General features: G+C 36.5%; 1 protein-coding gene across 1 annotated transcript in view; it reads right to left on the reverse strand.

Annotated features, from left to right (window-relative positions):
* Lrp1b (LDL receptor related protein 1B) overlaps positions 1 to 17304 on the reverse strand; it is a 2037254-nt gene that overhangs the window by 257675 nt on the left and 1762275 nt on the right. The window contains exons 58-59 of the mRNA XM_060390094.1: positions 14285 to 14407; positions 12203 to 12384 (exon numbers count right to left, since the gene is read on the reverse strand). Of these exons, the coding sequence (XP_060246077.1) occupies positions 12203 to 12384; positions 14285 to 14407 (305 nt within the window). The remainder of the gene's footprint in view (positions 1 to 12202; positions 12385 to 14284; positions 14408 to 17304) is intronic.

A 17304-nucleotide genomic window follows, 5' to 3' on the forward strand; every position in this document is an offset into this window, starting at 1 on the left:
CATGCAATTCATCAGATTTGAAAGTTGTTTAAATAAGATTGTATTTTTCACCAAGGGAAAGATCATCTAGACAGAAGCCAAACAGGGAAATAACGGCACTTACAAAGGCCCTAATTCAAATGGATCTAACTGATGTCTACAAAACTTTTCACCCAAACTCAAAAGAGTAACCTTCTTTTCAGCACCTCATGGAAGCTTCTCCAATACTGACCATTTAGTTGGTTACAAAGCAAGCCTCAACAGATACAAGAAGATTGAAATAATCCCCTGGATTCTATCTGACCACCATGAACAAAAGCTGGACCTCAACAACAATGGAAATAGCAAAAAGACTACATGCACATGGAAACCGAACAACTTGCTACTCAATGACAGCTAGGTTAAGGAAGAAATAAAGAAAGAATTTAAAGGCTTCCTAGAATTCAATGAAAATGAAGGTACAACATACCCGAATTTATGGGACACAATGAAAGCAGTGCTAAGAGGAAAATTCATAGCACTAACTGTCTTCAGAAGATATTTGTAATATCTCATATAAGCAATTTAATGGTACAATTGAAAGCCTTAGGAAAAAAAAAGAAGCAAATATAACCAAGAGGAACAGACAGCTGGAAATAATCAAACTCAGAGCTGAAATCAATCAATTAGAAACAAATAAAACTATTCAAAGAATCAATGAAACCGAAAGCTGGTTCTTTGAGAAAATCAACAAGATAGACAAACCATTAGCCAAACTAACTAAAAGGCAGAGAGAAACTATCCAAATCAGCAAAATCAGAAATGAAAAGGGGGACATAACTTTGGACACTGAGGAAATCCAAACAATCATTAGGTTGTAATATAAAAGCCCATATGCTACAAAATTTGATAATCTAAAAGAAATGGACAATTTCCTTGATTGATTTCATCTACCAAAATTAAGTCAAGATCAGGTGGAAAGATTGAATAGCCCTAAATCCCTCAAAGAAATTGAAGCAGTCATCAGTAGTCTCCCTTCCAAAAAAAGCCCTGCATCAGATGGTTTCAGTGCAGAATTCTACCAGACCTTAAAGGAAGTGCTGAGTTCAATTCTCTTCAAACTATTCCACAAAATAGAAACAGAAGGAACATTACCAAACTTATTCTACAAAGCCACAGTCACCCTGATACCTAAACCACACAAAGACCCAACAAAAAAAGAGAACTTTAGACCTATCTCTCTTATGAACATTGATGCTAAAATACTTGCAAACTGAATCCAAGAACACATCAAAGATATCATCCACCATAACTAAGTAGGCTTCATCCCAGGCATGCAAGGGTGGTTCAACATATTGAAATCCATCAATGGAATTCCCCATATAAACAAACTGAAGGAGAAAAACCACATGATCATCTCCTCTCCTTAGATGCCGAAAAAACATTTGACAAGATCCAGCACCCATTCATGTTTAAAGTCTTGGAGAGATCGGGGATACAAGGCACATACCTAAACATAGTAAAGGCAATATACAGCAAGCCTATAGCCAACATCAAACTAAATGAAGAGAAACTTGAACCAATCCCACTCAAATCAGGGACAAGACAAGGCTGCCCACTCTCTCCATTTCTTTTCAACATAGTACTTGAAGTCCTAGCTAAAGCAATAAAGGGGATACAAATTGGAAAGGAAGAGGTCAAAGTTTCACTATTCACAGATGATAATATACATGAGCAACCCCAAAAATTCTACCAGAGAACTCCTTCAGCTGATAAACACCTTCAGCAAAGTGGCTGGATACAAAATTAACTCAAAAAAATTAGAAGCCCTCCTATATACAAAAGACAAAAGGGCAGAGAAAAAAAATTAGGAAAAAAGACAGCATCTTCAACAAATGGTGCTGCTCCAACTAGATGTCTACATGCAGAAAAATGAAAAAAGATCCATACTTATCACCCTGCACAAAACTAAAGTCCAAGTGGATCAAAGACCTCAACATAAAAACAGACATATTAAATCAGTTAGAAGACAAAATGGAAAAAAAAAAAAGAAGAAGACAAAGTGGGAAAGAGCCTAGAATTCATTGGCACAGAAAACAACTTCCTGAACAGAACACCAACAGCATAGGCTCAAGAGCAACAATCAATAAATGGGACCTCATGAAACTGAAAAGCTTCTGTAAAGCAAAAGACACTGTCATCAGAATAAAATGACAGCCTATAGACTGGGAAAGGATTTTCACCAACCCTATATCTGACAGAGGGCTAATATCCAGAATATATAAAGTACTAAAGAAATTAAAAAAAGCAATAAATCAAACAATCCAATCAAAAGATGGGGTACAGAGCTAAACAGAGAATTCTCTGTAGAGGAATATAGAACGGCAGAGAAACACCTAAAGAGATGGTCAACGTTCTTAGCCATCAGAAAGATGCAAATCAAAATGACCCTGAGATTTCACCTTATACCCATCAGAATGGCTAAGATCAAAAACTCACGTGACAACCCATGCTGGAGAGGTTGTGGAGAAAGGGGAACCCTCCTCCACTGCTGGTGGGAATGTAAACTTGTACAACCTCTTTGGAAATCTGGTGCTTTCTCAGACAACTAGAAATAGCCCTTCCTCAAGATCCAGCTATAACAATCCTAGACAAAAGATGCTCAAGTACACAAGGACATTTGCTCAACAATGTTTGTAGCAGCTTTATTCATAATAGCAAGAACCTGGAAACAACCCATATGTCCCTCAATAGAGGAATGGATACTCAAATTGTGGTACTTTTACACAGTAGAATACTAGGAAATCATGAAATTTGTAAGCAAATGGTGGAATCTAGAAAAGATCATCCTGCGTGAGGTATCCCAGAAGCAGAAAAACATACCCAGTATATACTCACTTATAAGTGAGTACTAGACCTATAAGATAGGATAAACATACTAAAATCTGTATACCTAAAGAAGATAAACAAGAAAGAGGACCCTGGGTAAGATGATCGATCTTCACTTAGAAAGACAAAGGGGATGGACATTGGAAGTAGGAGAAAACAATTAACAGGACAGTGCCCTAAAACAGAGGGCATCTTGAAGATTCTACCTAGCAGTCTATCAAAGCAGATGCTGAGACTCATAACCAAACCTTCCACAGAGTGCAGGGAATCATATGAAAGAAGGGGGAGTTAGTATGACCTGGAGAGGACAGGAACTCCACAAGGACCAAATGTATCTGGGCACAGGGGTCTTTTCTGAGACTGTATCTCCAGTCAAGGATCATGTATGGATATACCCTAGAACCCCTGCTCGAATGCAGCCCATGGTAGCACAGTATCTAAGTGGGTTACTGTGGAACAGAGACTGTTTCTCACATGAACTCAATGGCTGGCTCTTGGCCTTCCCCCCACCCCCCTAAGGAGGAGCAGCCTTTCTAAGCCACAGAGGAGGACACTGCAACCAGTCCTGAAGAAACCTAATAAGCTACGGTTGGATAGATGGGCAGGAGGACCTCCCCTACCAGTGGACTTGGAAAGGGGCAGGGAAGAGATGAGGGAGGAAGGGTGGGATTGGGAGGGAATAAGGGAGCAGGCTCCAGCTGGGATACAAAGTTAATAAACTGTAACTAATATTAAAAAAATAAAAATTTAATTAAAAAAAAGAAAGTTAAGAATAAAAAAAGGGATAAATCAATAAAATTTAAGTTTCCAGTATAAGTAAATCCAGTCAGTTCCTAGTTTGTTTCAGTCAATTCCAGTTAGTCTCTGGTTATGATTTAATTTTTTTAATTTGTTTTTGTTTTGTTTTTTTGTTGTTTTTTTTGTTTTGTTTCATTTTCTGCTTCTGGGCTTTTGTCATGTGCTTTGTAACATGTGTCCTCACTTGTCTTTTCTTAATTTAAAGTTGTTTTTATTTTTGTGTCTGAACATGTTGTTCATTTTCCTTCTTCTGATCTCACAATGTTTTTCTTGATTAGTGTTAGTTCATATTTTCAGGGTAGGTTCGGAGATATTTAGAAATACTTTGTAAAACCCCGTATGGTCATTGAATCACACCTCAGAACCTCATTGCAAAGTCTGACCTTATGAGGCTCTGGGACAACAATTAAGGATCTCTGCTGTTGTTAGACCTTGCCAGGCAACAATAAAATAATTTACAGAATTAGTGCCACAACAGTCAGCAAAATCATTTTGCTTTGTTACAGGTATAATTGAACAATATGTGATGCTGTAAGGTCCCTTTCCTCACAATCAGACAATATTTCTGCTTTTGTCAGTGACAGAAAATGTCTAACACACATTCATGCCCTACTTAAGCAGATGGAGGACTTTATAGTGAAACATTCCTTGATATCATACTATGTGGTAGAAATTTCTAAGCACTGGGGGATAAGAGGCAAAATGACCTCTCAAGTGCATTTAATACATGCGGACCTAAAAATATTAAGACAGAGTTGTTTCACAATTATAGTAAAAAGAGTGCCTTGTAATTGGAGGAATTGTTAAGGAAATTTGTCCTCACTTGAACCTGAAACTTATCTTTATAATTAGTTCATAAATTCCTTGTGAAATGCAGCCTGGTCTTTCAGATTTCAGGACACAGCAAGACTTAACTGCAGGTTATGACTGTGTAGGAAAATTGTCATTTCAGGCCTTTGTAATCATGCGAGTATCAAACTGACTCCATTATATTGTGTATACAGGATACATGTCTAGTCTTTTATGAAAGTGATGTGAGTAGAATAAGGACTCTGTTCTCTAGTAGGATGCAGATTAGCATCTTCTCAAAGAACTGGTATGTGGAGTCTTAAGAAACCAAACCCTAGAAACAGGTTGCTTACATCCAAATTCCAAGTCTTCCCATGAATGTGTGAACCTAGGTAATCTCTTTTTTATTTAAATTTTTATTTTTATATTAATTACATTTTATTCGCTTTGTATCCCTCCCTCATCTCTTCCCATGCCCCTCTCCCAGTCCACTGATAGGGGAGGTCCTCCTCCCCTTCCATCTGACCCTAGGTTATCAGGCCTCATCAAGAATGGCTGCATTGTCCTCCTCTGTGGCCAGACAAGGCTCCTCCTCTCTCAGGGGGAGGTGATCAAAGAGCCAGCCACTGAGTTCAAGTCAGAGACAGTCCCTGTTCCCCTTACTTAGGTACCCACTTGGATACTGAGCTGCCATGGGCTACATCTGAGCAGGGGTTCTAGATTATCTGGGTTATATCCATGAATGGTCCTTGGTTGGAGTATTAGTCTCACAAAAGACCCCTGTGCCCAGATTTTTTGGTTCTTTTGTTGTGGAACTCCTGTCCTCTCCATGTCTTACTATTTCTCACTGTCGGGAGCCAAAGCTATCTACTGAAGCCAAAGTCAATTAGTGAGCCAAGGCTATCTACGGAAGCCAAAGTCAAAGCTATCTAGTAGAGACAAAGGTAGTTACTGAAGCCAAAGCCAAGTAGAGAGCAAAGGTCATTTAGTGGAGACCTAAAGCTATTTAGCGAAAGAGTTACCTAGGACCCGAAATCATGGGTGATAGATTGTGAGGACATCGGTCTGTTAGTTTTAGAGCATCCGTAAAATAGCTTAAGAAAACTTCCTTATGGCATCTTGCAGGTGCAATATTTAACCCATGAAAGCACTCTTCTTGTCTCCTGCAGCAGCTAATTACCTTCCCCCTTTTTCTGCCTTCTCCCTATATAAGTTGGGTAAAAATTTCTAATAAATGGAAGCCTTGATCAGATGAACAGACTTGGCTTTCATTCCTGCGTCTCTTGTCCCCTCTCCCCCATTCCTTCCATTCTCCTACTTTAGGAACCCCATTGAAGCCCCATGGGACGGGGCATCTCACTTTTTTCATAAGATTCCCTGCACTCTGCCCAAAATTTGGTTATGAGTCTCAGCATCTGCTTTGATACACTGCTGGTTAGAGTGTTTCAGAGTCCCTCTGTGTTAGGCTCCTGTCTTGTTTCCTGTTTTCTCCTTCCTCCAATGTCCATCCCATTTGTCTCTCTGAGTGAAGATTGATCATCTTACCCAGGGTCCTCTTTCTTGCTTAGCTTCTTTAGGTATACAGATTTTAGTATGTTTATCCTATGTTATATGTCTAATATCCACTTATAAGTAAGTATATGCTGTGTGTCTTTCTGTTTCTGGGATACCTCACTCAGGATGATCTTTCCTAGATCCCATCATTTGCCTACAAATTTCATAATTTCCTTGTTTTTAATTGCTGAATAGTAGTCCATTGTGTAAATGTTCCACAGTTTCTGTATCCATTCTTCAGTTGAGGGACATTTGGGTTGTTTCCAGAACCTAGGTAATCTTAATGAGCCTAATATTTATCAAATGTTGAAAAATCAATAGGAACTTCAAATTTTATATCGCCCCTACAAAAAGTGTAGAAACTAATACTCAAAACTAATTTAGAAGAGAAATAACATGCTAGTGAGTATTCAGCAATATACTTATCCAACACCTTACATATGGCTTATATGCATGCATATGCTTTTGTTTTACTAATGCTGATACAGTGGTTTACTTGTTATACCAGATTATCCATGCACAACTATACTATACTCCTGTATCTATGTACATTTATCAGTTGACTTCCCAAATAAAAAACTCATTAGAAAGAATAATATTTTAAAAAAATCTCTACTGTATTGAAGGAGGTACCATTCAAGTTAGCATAAATTCTAAGAGGATCTCCTTCTAGTTTCTGAAGGAAAAGCATGTTCTTCTTTGTATATATAAGAAAGATTTAGTATACATGTATTTTTCAAATTTGTCAGTAAGTTTTCTATAATCAAAATGGGTGTTTACTTTTGTAATTTGCCTCCAAGATATTACCTGCATAAAATATTTGTTTGTCATAATTAATATGGGAATAAATTCATAAATAAAAATGTTTACAGTTCTTAATTGTGCCAAATAATAAACAATCTTTATCCAAGATCACAAAAACTTTTTTAGCCCCAAATAGTACCTATTGTGTAATTACACCATGTATAAATATTCAAAAGAACATCTGCCTGTAACCATAGCAACAGACTCTGTAGTCTTTAAGAAATGGTTGTTTGAGCGTATCATTTTAGCTTTTTATGGTATCCAACCATGCTTGGGGAGAATGTCCTGCTTCAATGGCCGTAAAGGCCTGAATGATCATGGCTGCATCACACTGTTGTGAGACTCTAATCTTGCATATATACCACAGGCAAACCAAGGAGACCAACACCAGAAGGCCTGCTAACACTCCCATGCCCGCCCATTCCTTCAGATGATTCATGGCTGCAGCAATCCATGTTGATAATCCTGTGGCTAGTCCTGCGTCCACTCTGGTAGAATTTACTGTGACAGAGATCAGACCTCTACTCTTGCCTGATGCGTCTAAAACAAAAAGGGGGAACTGTAGAGAGCTGCGGAATGCTATGCCTTAAAGATGGAGCTGGTTTCCGCCTTCCACCTTCCCGATGGTGAGTGCTCTCTGTCATGAACAACTCCACATTTGGCTAAGGCCGAGGATCTGGCTTGCTTCCATGTATGTGGACCTATCTGCATTGCCCCCATGGCACGCCTGGGTTGGCTACCCAGAGGCTATTTAAGCTGTGGGCTGGCTTTCCCCGGGGTCCGAGGATTGTTCAATGTTCCTGAATAAACTGCATTGAAAAAAAAAAAAAAAAAGAAATGGTTGTTTGAAATTAATTAATTTACAAGCATCACAGGTTTATTGGGCTTTTTTTTAGAATTTATGAGAAAGAAGTTTCTCATAAATTTAGCTCTAAATCTGAATTGTAAAAATAATTATTTGTGTTCATTTCTTGTAGATTATACCTAAATAGATATATTAAAATCAAATCTTTAAAATTTAAAAGTTAATAACAGAGTATTTCAATGTAACTGCAAAGTTTAGTTAAATGTTTATTTGCTTTGCACACAAAATTAGAAATCGATTTTTATGTTGGCATTATCTCATTTCCTCACAGAAAGCATTCTTTCTTTATGAGCGAATTTGTTGAAACATGCAGGTCATTTCCAGTTCAAATATGTATCTACTTTTGAGAAGTTATGGATACATGTCTGAAGAACTGTGATGTCACACTTTCTCTTATTATCCTGCTCCACAGTAAGTTTTACAAACACTGTGGTCCTTAAGCTGAAGATACAAACTTTCTAGATGAAAAGGAAAAGCATTTACAATAAAAGGCAGTTGTATAATCTTTAGTGCTCAGTATTTCTTGTCCACTTAGATACATTTAGGAAATAATTCACACTGAAAAGATTTTTGATGTCTTTGGAAAACAATGATATTATTACAGCTGGATAAAGATAAGATATGAAAACTCTCATCTCAGCTGGTCTACAAGCCAGTCATTCTTTCCACTGTGTATGTTTCTTCCTGTATTTCTCATGTTCTCAGAAGAATTGGCATAAGCTAAAATACATATGCATAAAATAATCTTGATCCTCATTCAGAAGGACAAACAGGATAGTCATCAGAAATGGGAGAAGACAGGAGGCTACCACATAGGGCTCTGAAAGACTCTACTAGGCAAGATATCAAAGCAGATTCAGAGACTTATAGCCAAACTTTGGGCAAAGTTCGGGGAATGTTATGGAAGAAGAGGAAGACAGAAAGGAGGGGACAGGAGCTCCACAAGGAAACCAACAGAGCCAAAAATGTGGGCCCAGAGTGTCCTGCAGAGACCTATGAATCAACCAAGAATCATACGTGGAGAGGACCTATACCCCAGCTTATATGCAGCCCATAGGCAGGTCAGTCTCCATGGGGTTCCCCAGTAAGTGGAGAAGGAGTAATCTCCTGCATGAGCTCGGTTATCTGCTCTTTGATCACCTCCACCTGGCGGAGTGGCCTTACTAGACCACAGAGAAAGAAAATCTGAGAGGCTGTGATTACACCTGATAGGCTAGGGTCAGATAGTAAGGGAGGAGAATGTCCCCTACCAGTGGACTAACAGAGGGGTATAGGAGGAGAAGAAGGAGGGAGGGTGGGACAAGCAGGAGATGAAGGAGGGGGCTACAGCTGGACACATGGTGAATAAAGTGTAATAAATAAATAATAATAAAATTTAAAAAATGGTTTGCATCATCATCACATTTATTGGTAAAATGGATATAGATGCAGGCAGGGAATGAACTGTGTCTTTTAAATGCACTCATTATATTTTTCAAATTAAGAATAACACATGCTATTATTTGCAGGTAGCTAATAGATCATTATGAAAAATAGCTAAAAATGTATTTTTAGACATAAAGTATGGAGCTAAATATTGATCACTGGAAGAGTGTATTTGAGGTGTTTACTTCAAACAACAGTACATGCTTGCAATTATTTAGGTAGTGTATTATAAATTCGTCATTACACTACTCCTTTTATTAAAGAAAGTTTAACTATTCTGATGGAAATATGCAAGACTGTGTACCTGCCTCAAGCTTTTTTCTTTTTCTTTTGTTTTGGTGATTCCTGGAAAACAGACTCTTAAGCCATGGTTGTTTTCCTATGAAAGAAGGAGAATATAAAAGGACCCCAAGGGGACAGGAGCTCCATATGAAGACAAAAAAAAAAAAAAAATCCAAAAAAACTGGGTCCATAGGGGACTTCAGACACCAATGAGTCAACCAAAGGCCCTGCATAGAGAGGACCCTCCTCAGATGTAGCCCATAGACAGCTCAGTCTCCATGTGGGTTTCCTAGTAAAGGGAGAAGAGACCATCTCTGACATGAACTTGGTTGCCTGCTCTTTGATAACTTCTCCCTGGTGGGGCAACATAGTCAGCCCACAGAGGAAGTGGATCAAGGCAGCCCTGATGGTGCCTGATAGGTGTCAGAAAATAGGGGAGGAGGATGTTCCCTATCAGTGGACTAAGAAAGAGGGAAAGGGAGGAGGAGGAGGAAGGGAGGCTGGGACCTGGAGGAGATTTGAGAGGGGGCTACAACTGGGATACAAAGTGAGTAAATTGTGAAAGAAGAAGGGGGAGGACAAGAAAACTCTAATGTGATGTTGTATTAAAAAAAATGTGTGACTACAGACGAGAAACTGAATTAAAGCCCCAGTTTAATATTGAATGAACTAAATGGAGAAATCACTTAACTTATTCTTACTCGCAAATGTCATGAAAATAGTCACATCTTTCTCTAAGACATATTTAAAAAGCAACCTCAAAATGCCTCTTCCAAGTTTGGTTGTTTCATTGCATTAAACATCTCAGTGATCCCAAGGTCAGTTTTTGATTTATCTTTTACCAAATGTCAGGAAAGAATTCACACCTTTCTAGAAAATAGGTTGGCCACAATGGCATATTTAAATCACATGCAAATTACAGTAGTGATATGATGTATAAAGGCTTAATAGTATTTTTATTAAATAAGTTTATAAACATAAACTTGTAAGTTCATATAAGTTTAGATGGCATCTTTGAATAATTATCATCATGTAACTATATTATGTGAAGGAATGGCATTCTATTCCTGAAGCTCTTCTTACAACTGATAAAATCCAAATTGTTTATATCCTCATTCTGGGGAAGCAGAAAAACTGTTAAAAATGGCAGTATTAAACTGTAGCTATTAAAATATATGCTTTGTTTCCTAAAAAGATCACATTTTAACTGCTTATGTGGTTATAAAACTGTATACATGTTATAATCCAAATATTAACAAAAAATGAAATCAAAGAAGACTTTTATAACATCCACCATAATTTATACCTTACTATTTTAATTGACATTTTTAGTGATGGGTTTATGTTGATGATAACTGAAGACTTAATTCAGTTTATAGGGTCATCACTATATCCAGGAAGAAATAAAATCCAGAGCTTGATCAGCCTTTGCCAATCCAGGAGTAGCCTTTCCTTCATAAACAGAAAATTCTGAATTACGGTTTATGTTTATAAAGAGATAATGTTTTATTTTCATTAGAAGTGAAGGATCCTCAATGACTTGGAACAAGAAGCCAGATTGGTGTGAGATGGTAAGCAGTCCAACAAATGAGAGAGTCAAATAGTTCCTGACAAAATGGCAAAACAGTCAAATTAGCCACAGACTTATGAATGAATACAAGTGGAGGTTAAATTGAGAATATCTGGCCAATATTTACTTAAATATTCCCAGGGACATTTATTTATAATTGGTTTGGTTAAGATTACTTCGAAAAGTATGTTGCTAGGGTAAAGACATACTTTAAAATATAATAAAATTATGATGTCAATACAGAGTAAAAAGTTGGAAGGTGTCCACTCCTTAGAAACAGCAACACAATGCCATTCTTGTCTGATTCCGTACAGCTTAGCCAAAATTAAGCTGTAAGGTGTATTATGGCATAATACATTTCCATTTATAAGCATGAGGGACTTAAAACAGAGAAGGACAATATTAGCAATAACTAACACCTAATGACGGCTAAAGTATAACTGCGGTTACTTGGCAAAACATACTTTGCTGAGTGAATTTAGAGCACCATGCCAGTCCCCTGCTGGCTCCTCTGAAGATGTCCTATTTTAACACAACCAGTTTCCATTAAATTTGTAATTTGAACAGAAGTAATTTTGAAATCGTAATTATGCTACATTATAGTGTAAAAATCGAACGTGGTGCATCCTACACCTACCAAAATGACATAATCAAAAGTGAGCTAAAATGGTCATAATGTATAGATTCTTACCATGCATCATACAGCTTTGACACATTAAGGGGGGGTGACCTTCTGGTCAAAATGTCTGCAATATGTTCCTCATTCTCTTGTTCCAACACTAAACTTTCCCATGGTACTCTGTTTTTCTTTTGAATTCTTGACCTCACTATCTATAGGTACCAATTACATCTCTTGCTTTAAGTGTAGTACTTATACATTTTATAGCTTTGACCAAGTTAACAGGAAAAGGCATTTTAGGGTCTTCTGTCTCCCTTTTCCCAGAGAATGTGGCATCAACAACAGTTAAGTCTTTTTTTGTATTAATTTCATTGACCTTTTAGAAAAAAAAAATCTTATTCAATTACGTAGAAAGCAGATTTTTAAAATAGCTTTTAAATTCATCACTTTGACTGCCATGGCGATGCTTAATGGGCTTGATTATTTATAAAAAAAAAAAAGTCTATACATACACAAACGCATACATACACACACACATATATATGTATGTATGTATGTATGTATATAACTTTAAGTTTTGTTACTAAGCTGGAGAATTGCCATAATTGATATAGTCGAAAGCTTTATGATTTTTAACAGTGTTACAAACCCGGCTCGTGGATCTAAAGACAGGTCCCTGGGAAACTTGAGCCTTTTGCTAACAAGCACAGTAGGGTATAAGCCATTGAGTTTGGATACTTCAATTATCCTTTTCTCTGTGTCAGACCAATAGAGGTTCTTTCCAATCCAATCCACAGCGAGTGCATTGGGGACAGCAGTGCTGTGCACTACCTAACAAAATAAGAATTCACAAAGTTAATGTATAAACGGCTTCAATAAGTATCAAGCAATTGCTTCTTGATTTTTATTGAGATACAGAATTCTATTTAAACTGAAGAAATTAAATTTAGATAAAGAAGAGAACAATTTACCACAACACATTATTTATTTAAAAGAAGTTATCCAATTTGTATGTAGAATTCTAGAAGTTACATATGTTTATAAAAATAATGCAAATTAAAAGATAGTAAGTAGATGCATAGTTAATGACCTCATTCCATTAGAGTTTATCTGTTCACTTTCTCAAACTTTGGGAATAACTATCTATCACATTGGCATACAAACAGTTATTAATATTTTCTTTAACAGAAGCACTAATGGCTTTAGTAATATTTTTCCTTCTCTCACAAATTCTCTTGCCCTCTACTACAGCACAGTAAAAGACAGGAGTGTGCACTGTGTTTGTACAAAGCCAAGTAGAAATAAAGGGGTTTTGCTACTAAATTCAACCCATGTCATACTTAAGGTGTTTGCTTATGTGTAAAAATTTAGGTTTTATGTATAACATGTATAAATGATTATTGCAACATATACTATGTATTTGAATTCTTAGTACTTTTAGCACTACATGAAAGAAAGGAAGTTGAATCTTGGAGGAGTATATAAGCCAATGTTTACACAACCCAAGCCAAAAATTTAATTTTGGAATCATTCTTTCTCTAAACAATCAATGGTAATGACATAGAGAAGCAGGGGAATTTGAAGTAGCCATGATACTCTCCTAGTGTTTTGACTGCAAGAAAAATTTGCTTCTTTTCTTTTTGCAAATTCTAAAATTGAAATTTGACAAAATTGCTGATGGTTTCAATGAATAACAATGAACTGGTAAACCTGGAGAAAGAAAGATGCTATTTTTGAACTCACAGTGCACCGTAGTTTAAAGTAACAATAGAAAGGGTGTTGGAAGGTGACAGAGATAAAACTTTAAAAGCTCAGCTGTCTTCAAAATATAAATGTGACCATTATTAAAACTGTTCTTACAAGAAAGTACACAACTGAGTTTGAACAATACAAGCTTTGTAGATTTTATTCAGACTTTCAAATTTTATGATAGAACAAAATCTGCTCATCCTTTTAACTACATCAGTTGTCCTGCTAAGCCAATCTGCTCCTACAGTCATATGATTTGTGCAGTCTTTTAAAAAGTATTATTTATTTATTTGTTTGTGTGTTTATTTGTTTATTTATCTGTGTACATTTTAGCATCTGCATGTGTCTTTGTATATGACCAATTGTATACTTGGTGCCCACAGAGGCCAGAAAGGCACTTTGGGTTCTCTGGAATCAGTTATAGGCAGTTGTGAGCCACCTTATGTGGGTGCTGGAAACTGAAACTGGGTTCTCAAGGTTTCGCAAGAGCCTCTGCAAGAGCCTCAAGTATTCTTTGCAGCTGAGCCATTTCTCACAGCCTTAACGACTTCTATATGATACATCTTACAGCATACACAGTAAACTAATATTTTTAATTTAAAATTTAGGTTAACATTAAAGTGTTAATAAGTAGCTCATATCTAGAATGTAACATGTATTTAATTATAAGGTGATAAAAAATTCATAATTGTACACAGGTACATTCAACTATTTCCAACTAAGTAAATTTGAGCAGTGCTAAAACTTCAATCAATACTCCACTGTTCGTTAAAGTTACAAATATTACATAATTGCAACAAATAATATGAAAATAACATATGAAAATAAAATACCTCATTTTATAACTTTAAATATTCATTTACTTAGACAGAGAAATCATAAAGTTGAATCCAAGCTAATATGCTCTATAAGCAATACTTTGCTAACAAATAAGATTTCATATCCTATTCAATAATATCAATAAAGTATTCAGTATAGTTACCTTGATGTCACTTCCATTCAGACACATTCTGTTTATGCGACTTCCATTGGGTCTGCTAGAATCAATCCAATATATGAATTGTTCTCTATAATCAAAGTCGATAGCAATAACATTGTTTAATCCCTAAAAGTAAGAAGGAGCATACTTTCAATAACAATTAGTATTATTTCTAATGTTTATAATTCAGAGAAATTATTTAACTTTGTATATATTTGTATCAAATATTTTAAGAACAGAGTTACATTTTCTTCAGACCACACCCTTAACAGATACATTATTCATTTGAATTTAAGGTTCCAATAAGAAACAAAAGTTTTCCAGTATTTACTATATTTAAGTAAACATTAAACAATATGAAGAAATACAGCAAAATATTAGATCTGTGCCTCTGTCCAAACTCTATTGAAATTGGTTCAGAGGTCTTAATACAAGACCAAATTATTAAAATTGATACAGGAAAACATAACATTAGAAAAGCACAAGACCTTCACAGGTACAAACTAGACAAATTACAACATTGGGAACAGAAAGTGAATATAAACCCTGCCGCAAACAAGGAGCTATTGCAACTGATACCTGCTGGGAGAGGGAAAAAATCAGCTTTCTCCAATGTTGTATCTCTTGGCTTAATCAACATGTTCCAGGGAATACTCTATGTCCAGGAATACTTGACCAACAAAAATGAACTTCATTTTTTATATAATTTTTGATTGGTTTGATAATTTTTGGCTTATTGTGTTTTATGTTTTTTTAGTTGGTTGGTTTGACTTTCATTTTTTTGTTGTTACTGTTGTTACTTTTCTTTATTTCAGATTATTTACTTTATATCTCAAGGGTGGACCCTCCCTCTTCTCAGTCCCCTTTCTACTTCCCTTCTTGTTCCCTTCCCCTCTCCCTTTTACTCCAGAAAAGGGGGTGGGGGCTGCCATTGTCTCAACTTTCCCCAGCACATCAATTCATGTCAAGTCCGAGCATATCCTCAACTCTGAGGCCAAGCGAGGCATCTCTGCCAGGGGTAAGTGATCCAAAAGCAGACAATAGAGTCCATGTTGGAAACAAGCCCTTCCCCCCCAACTCAGTAGGAGACCCACGTATGTGCAGGGGGCCTAGGTCCAAACCATGCATGTTCCTTAGTTGATGTCTCAATCTCTTTAAGCCCCTATGGGTTTGGGCTAGTTGTCTCTGTTGGTCCTCCTGTGAGGTTCCTGTCCGCTTCAGATCCTTCTATCTTTCCCCAAGGCTTCGAGAAGACCCTGAAGCTCTGTCCCATGCTTTGCTGCAAGTCCCAAAATCATTTTATTTTATTTTATTTTATTTTATTTTATTTTATTTTATTTACTTGTTTATTGGGTTGGTTAGTTTTGGTTTTTATTTATTTATTTATTTATTTCCTTGTTTGTTTGTTTCTAGAGAAAGAAACAGAACATGAAAGTTAATATTAAATAGAAATATGACGTTATCATATCATTTTGTGCAGAGGACTAGAAAAGAATATGTGTCTAACTTGGCGAGATGGAGCATTCTTAAGGCTCTAAGCCACATACCAGATGACCAGCTGAATAGTAAGAAAAGATAGGGGAATAGCATTTCATATATCAAGTACCCTCTTATTCAAGAGAGTAAGAGGTTAGGATGAAAAGTTGCAGCCTTACATTAGTATTTTATCAGAAGAACTGGATATTTATTTCACAATACAGGAAAGAGATGAAAAGCCTCGCGACAGAGCCATGAGTATAAATTTTATGACAAGAAAGAAAACAAAATAAACTCAGATATCACTTTTTTTGAGTGCTCCAGATATTTGGTTCCAGTATGCTGCAGTTTGGTTTTATTTGAGCATTGTATTATCAAGATCTGGCCATGTTCTAAACTCCTAATCTGTTGAAATGATTTCTCAAGAGTTAGTTTAAATCTGAACTCTTGCTAAGGGTCATCTAATTACGGTGGACTAAGAAAACATGGGTCAGAATGTGAACTGCTGCTTTCATTCAAAGGCCAGAAAACTGTGTTCACGTACAAATCATTTTCAATTAGAAGATAACTGAGACGATATAAATTTGGTAAAGCCCCCGATGTCATTACCATTATCTATACAGAGCTTAAGTTCATCAGCATTCACCCTAAAGTTGGTACATATCAGTTTATATGAGTCTTATGTTCAAGGCCTGCACCTCCAGGAAGATAGAGCACTTTTGATTGGCTTTGCTTTGGAGCAGTAGCATTAACAAGACTGATAATTCCAAAGTCTGACTTCAGTTTCCATAATTACTCTAAAAGTTCAGAATTTGATAGTAATAATGGTGTCTAGTATGCATATAGTCCTTTATAAAAGTCAAGCCAAGGTAAATAATTAATATTCATACTTTACTTCTTTCTAAGGATTTCTGAAAATTAAAGTAGATTGTGAATAGAAATAATCCAGGAAATTCAATGAAGAAAAAGTGGTTTTCTTTCAATTTGTTTTTTTAGGCAGGCTAAACTTTAATAATAACATTAAAAACGTCACAGTTTCAACTCTTATGCATCGTGAAAGTGAACACAAGCAACCTTTTTTCACTTTGTCTTTGAATTTTGTGAATGATGATGTGGCGGTTTGAGTAGCAATGCCCACCATAGACTCACGTGTTTGAAAGGCTAACCCATAGGGAGTTGTACTATTAGGATGTGTGGCCTTCCTGGAGTAGGGGTGACTTTGGTGGAGGAAGTATATCACTGTGGAGGCAGTCTTTGAGGTCTCATATACGCTCATGCTATGCCTAGTGAGACAGTCTCCTGCTGCTGCCTGTGGATCAAGATGTAGAACTCTCAGCTCCGTCTCTAGTACCATGTCTACCTGCATGCTGCTATGCTTCTTGCCATGATGATAATGGACTAAACCTCTGAACTGTAAGTCAGACCCAATTAAATGGTTTTCGTTAAATCTCACTCAGAAGGGGAAACAAAATAGCAGAAGTGGATGAAGAGATGGAACAGTTAGGAGAGGGAGTACGAGGGAAATGAGAATGGAGATCACATGTGGG

This window comes from Meriones unguiculatus, chromosome 8 (assembly GCF_030254825.1).
Source record: "Meriones unguiculatus strain TT.TT164.6M chromosome 8, Bangor_MerUng_6.1, whole genome shotgun sequence".
NCBI lineage: Eukaryota > Metazoa > Chordata > Mammalia > Rodentia > Muridae > Meriones > Meriones unguiculatus.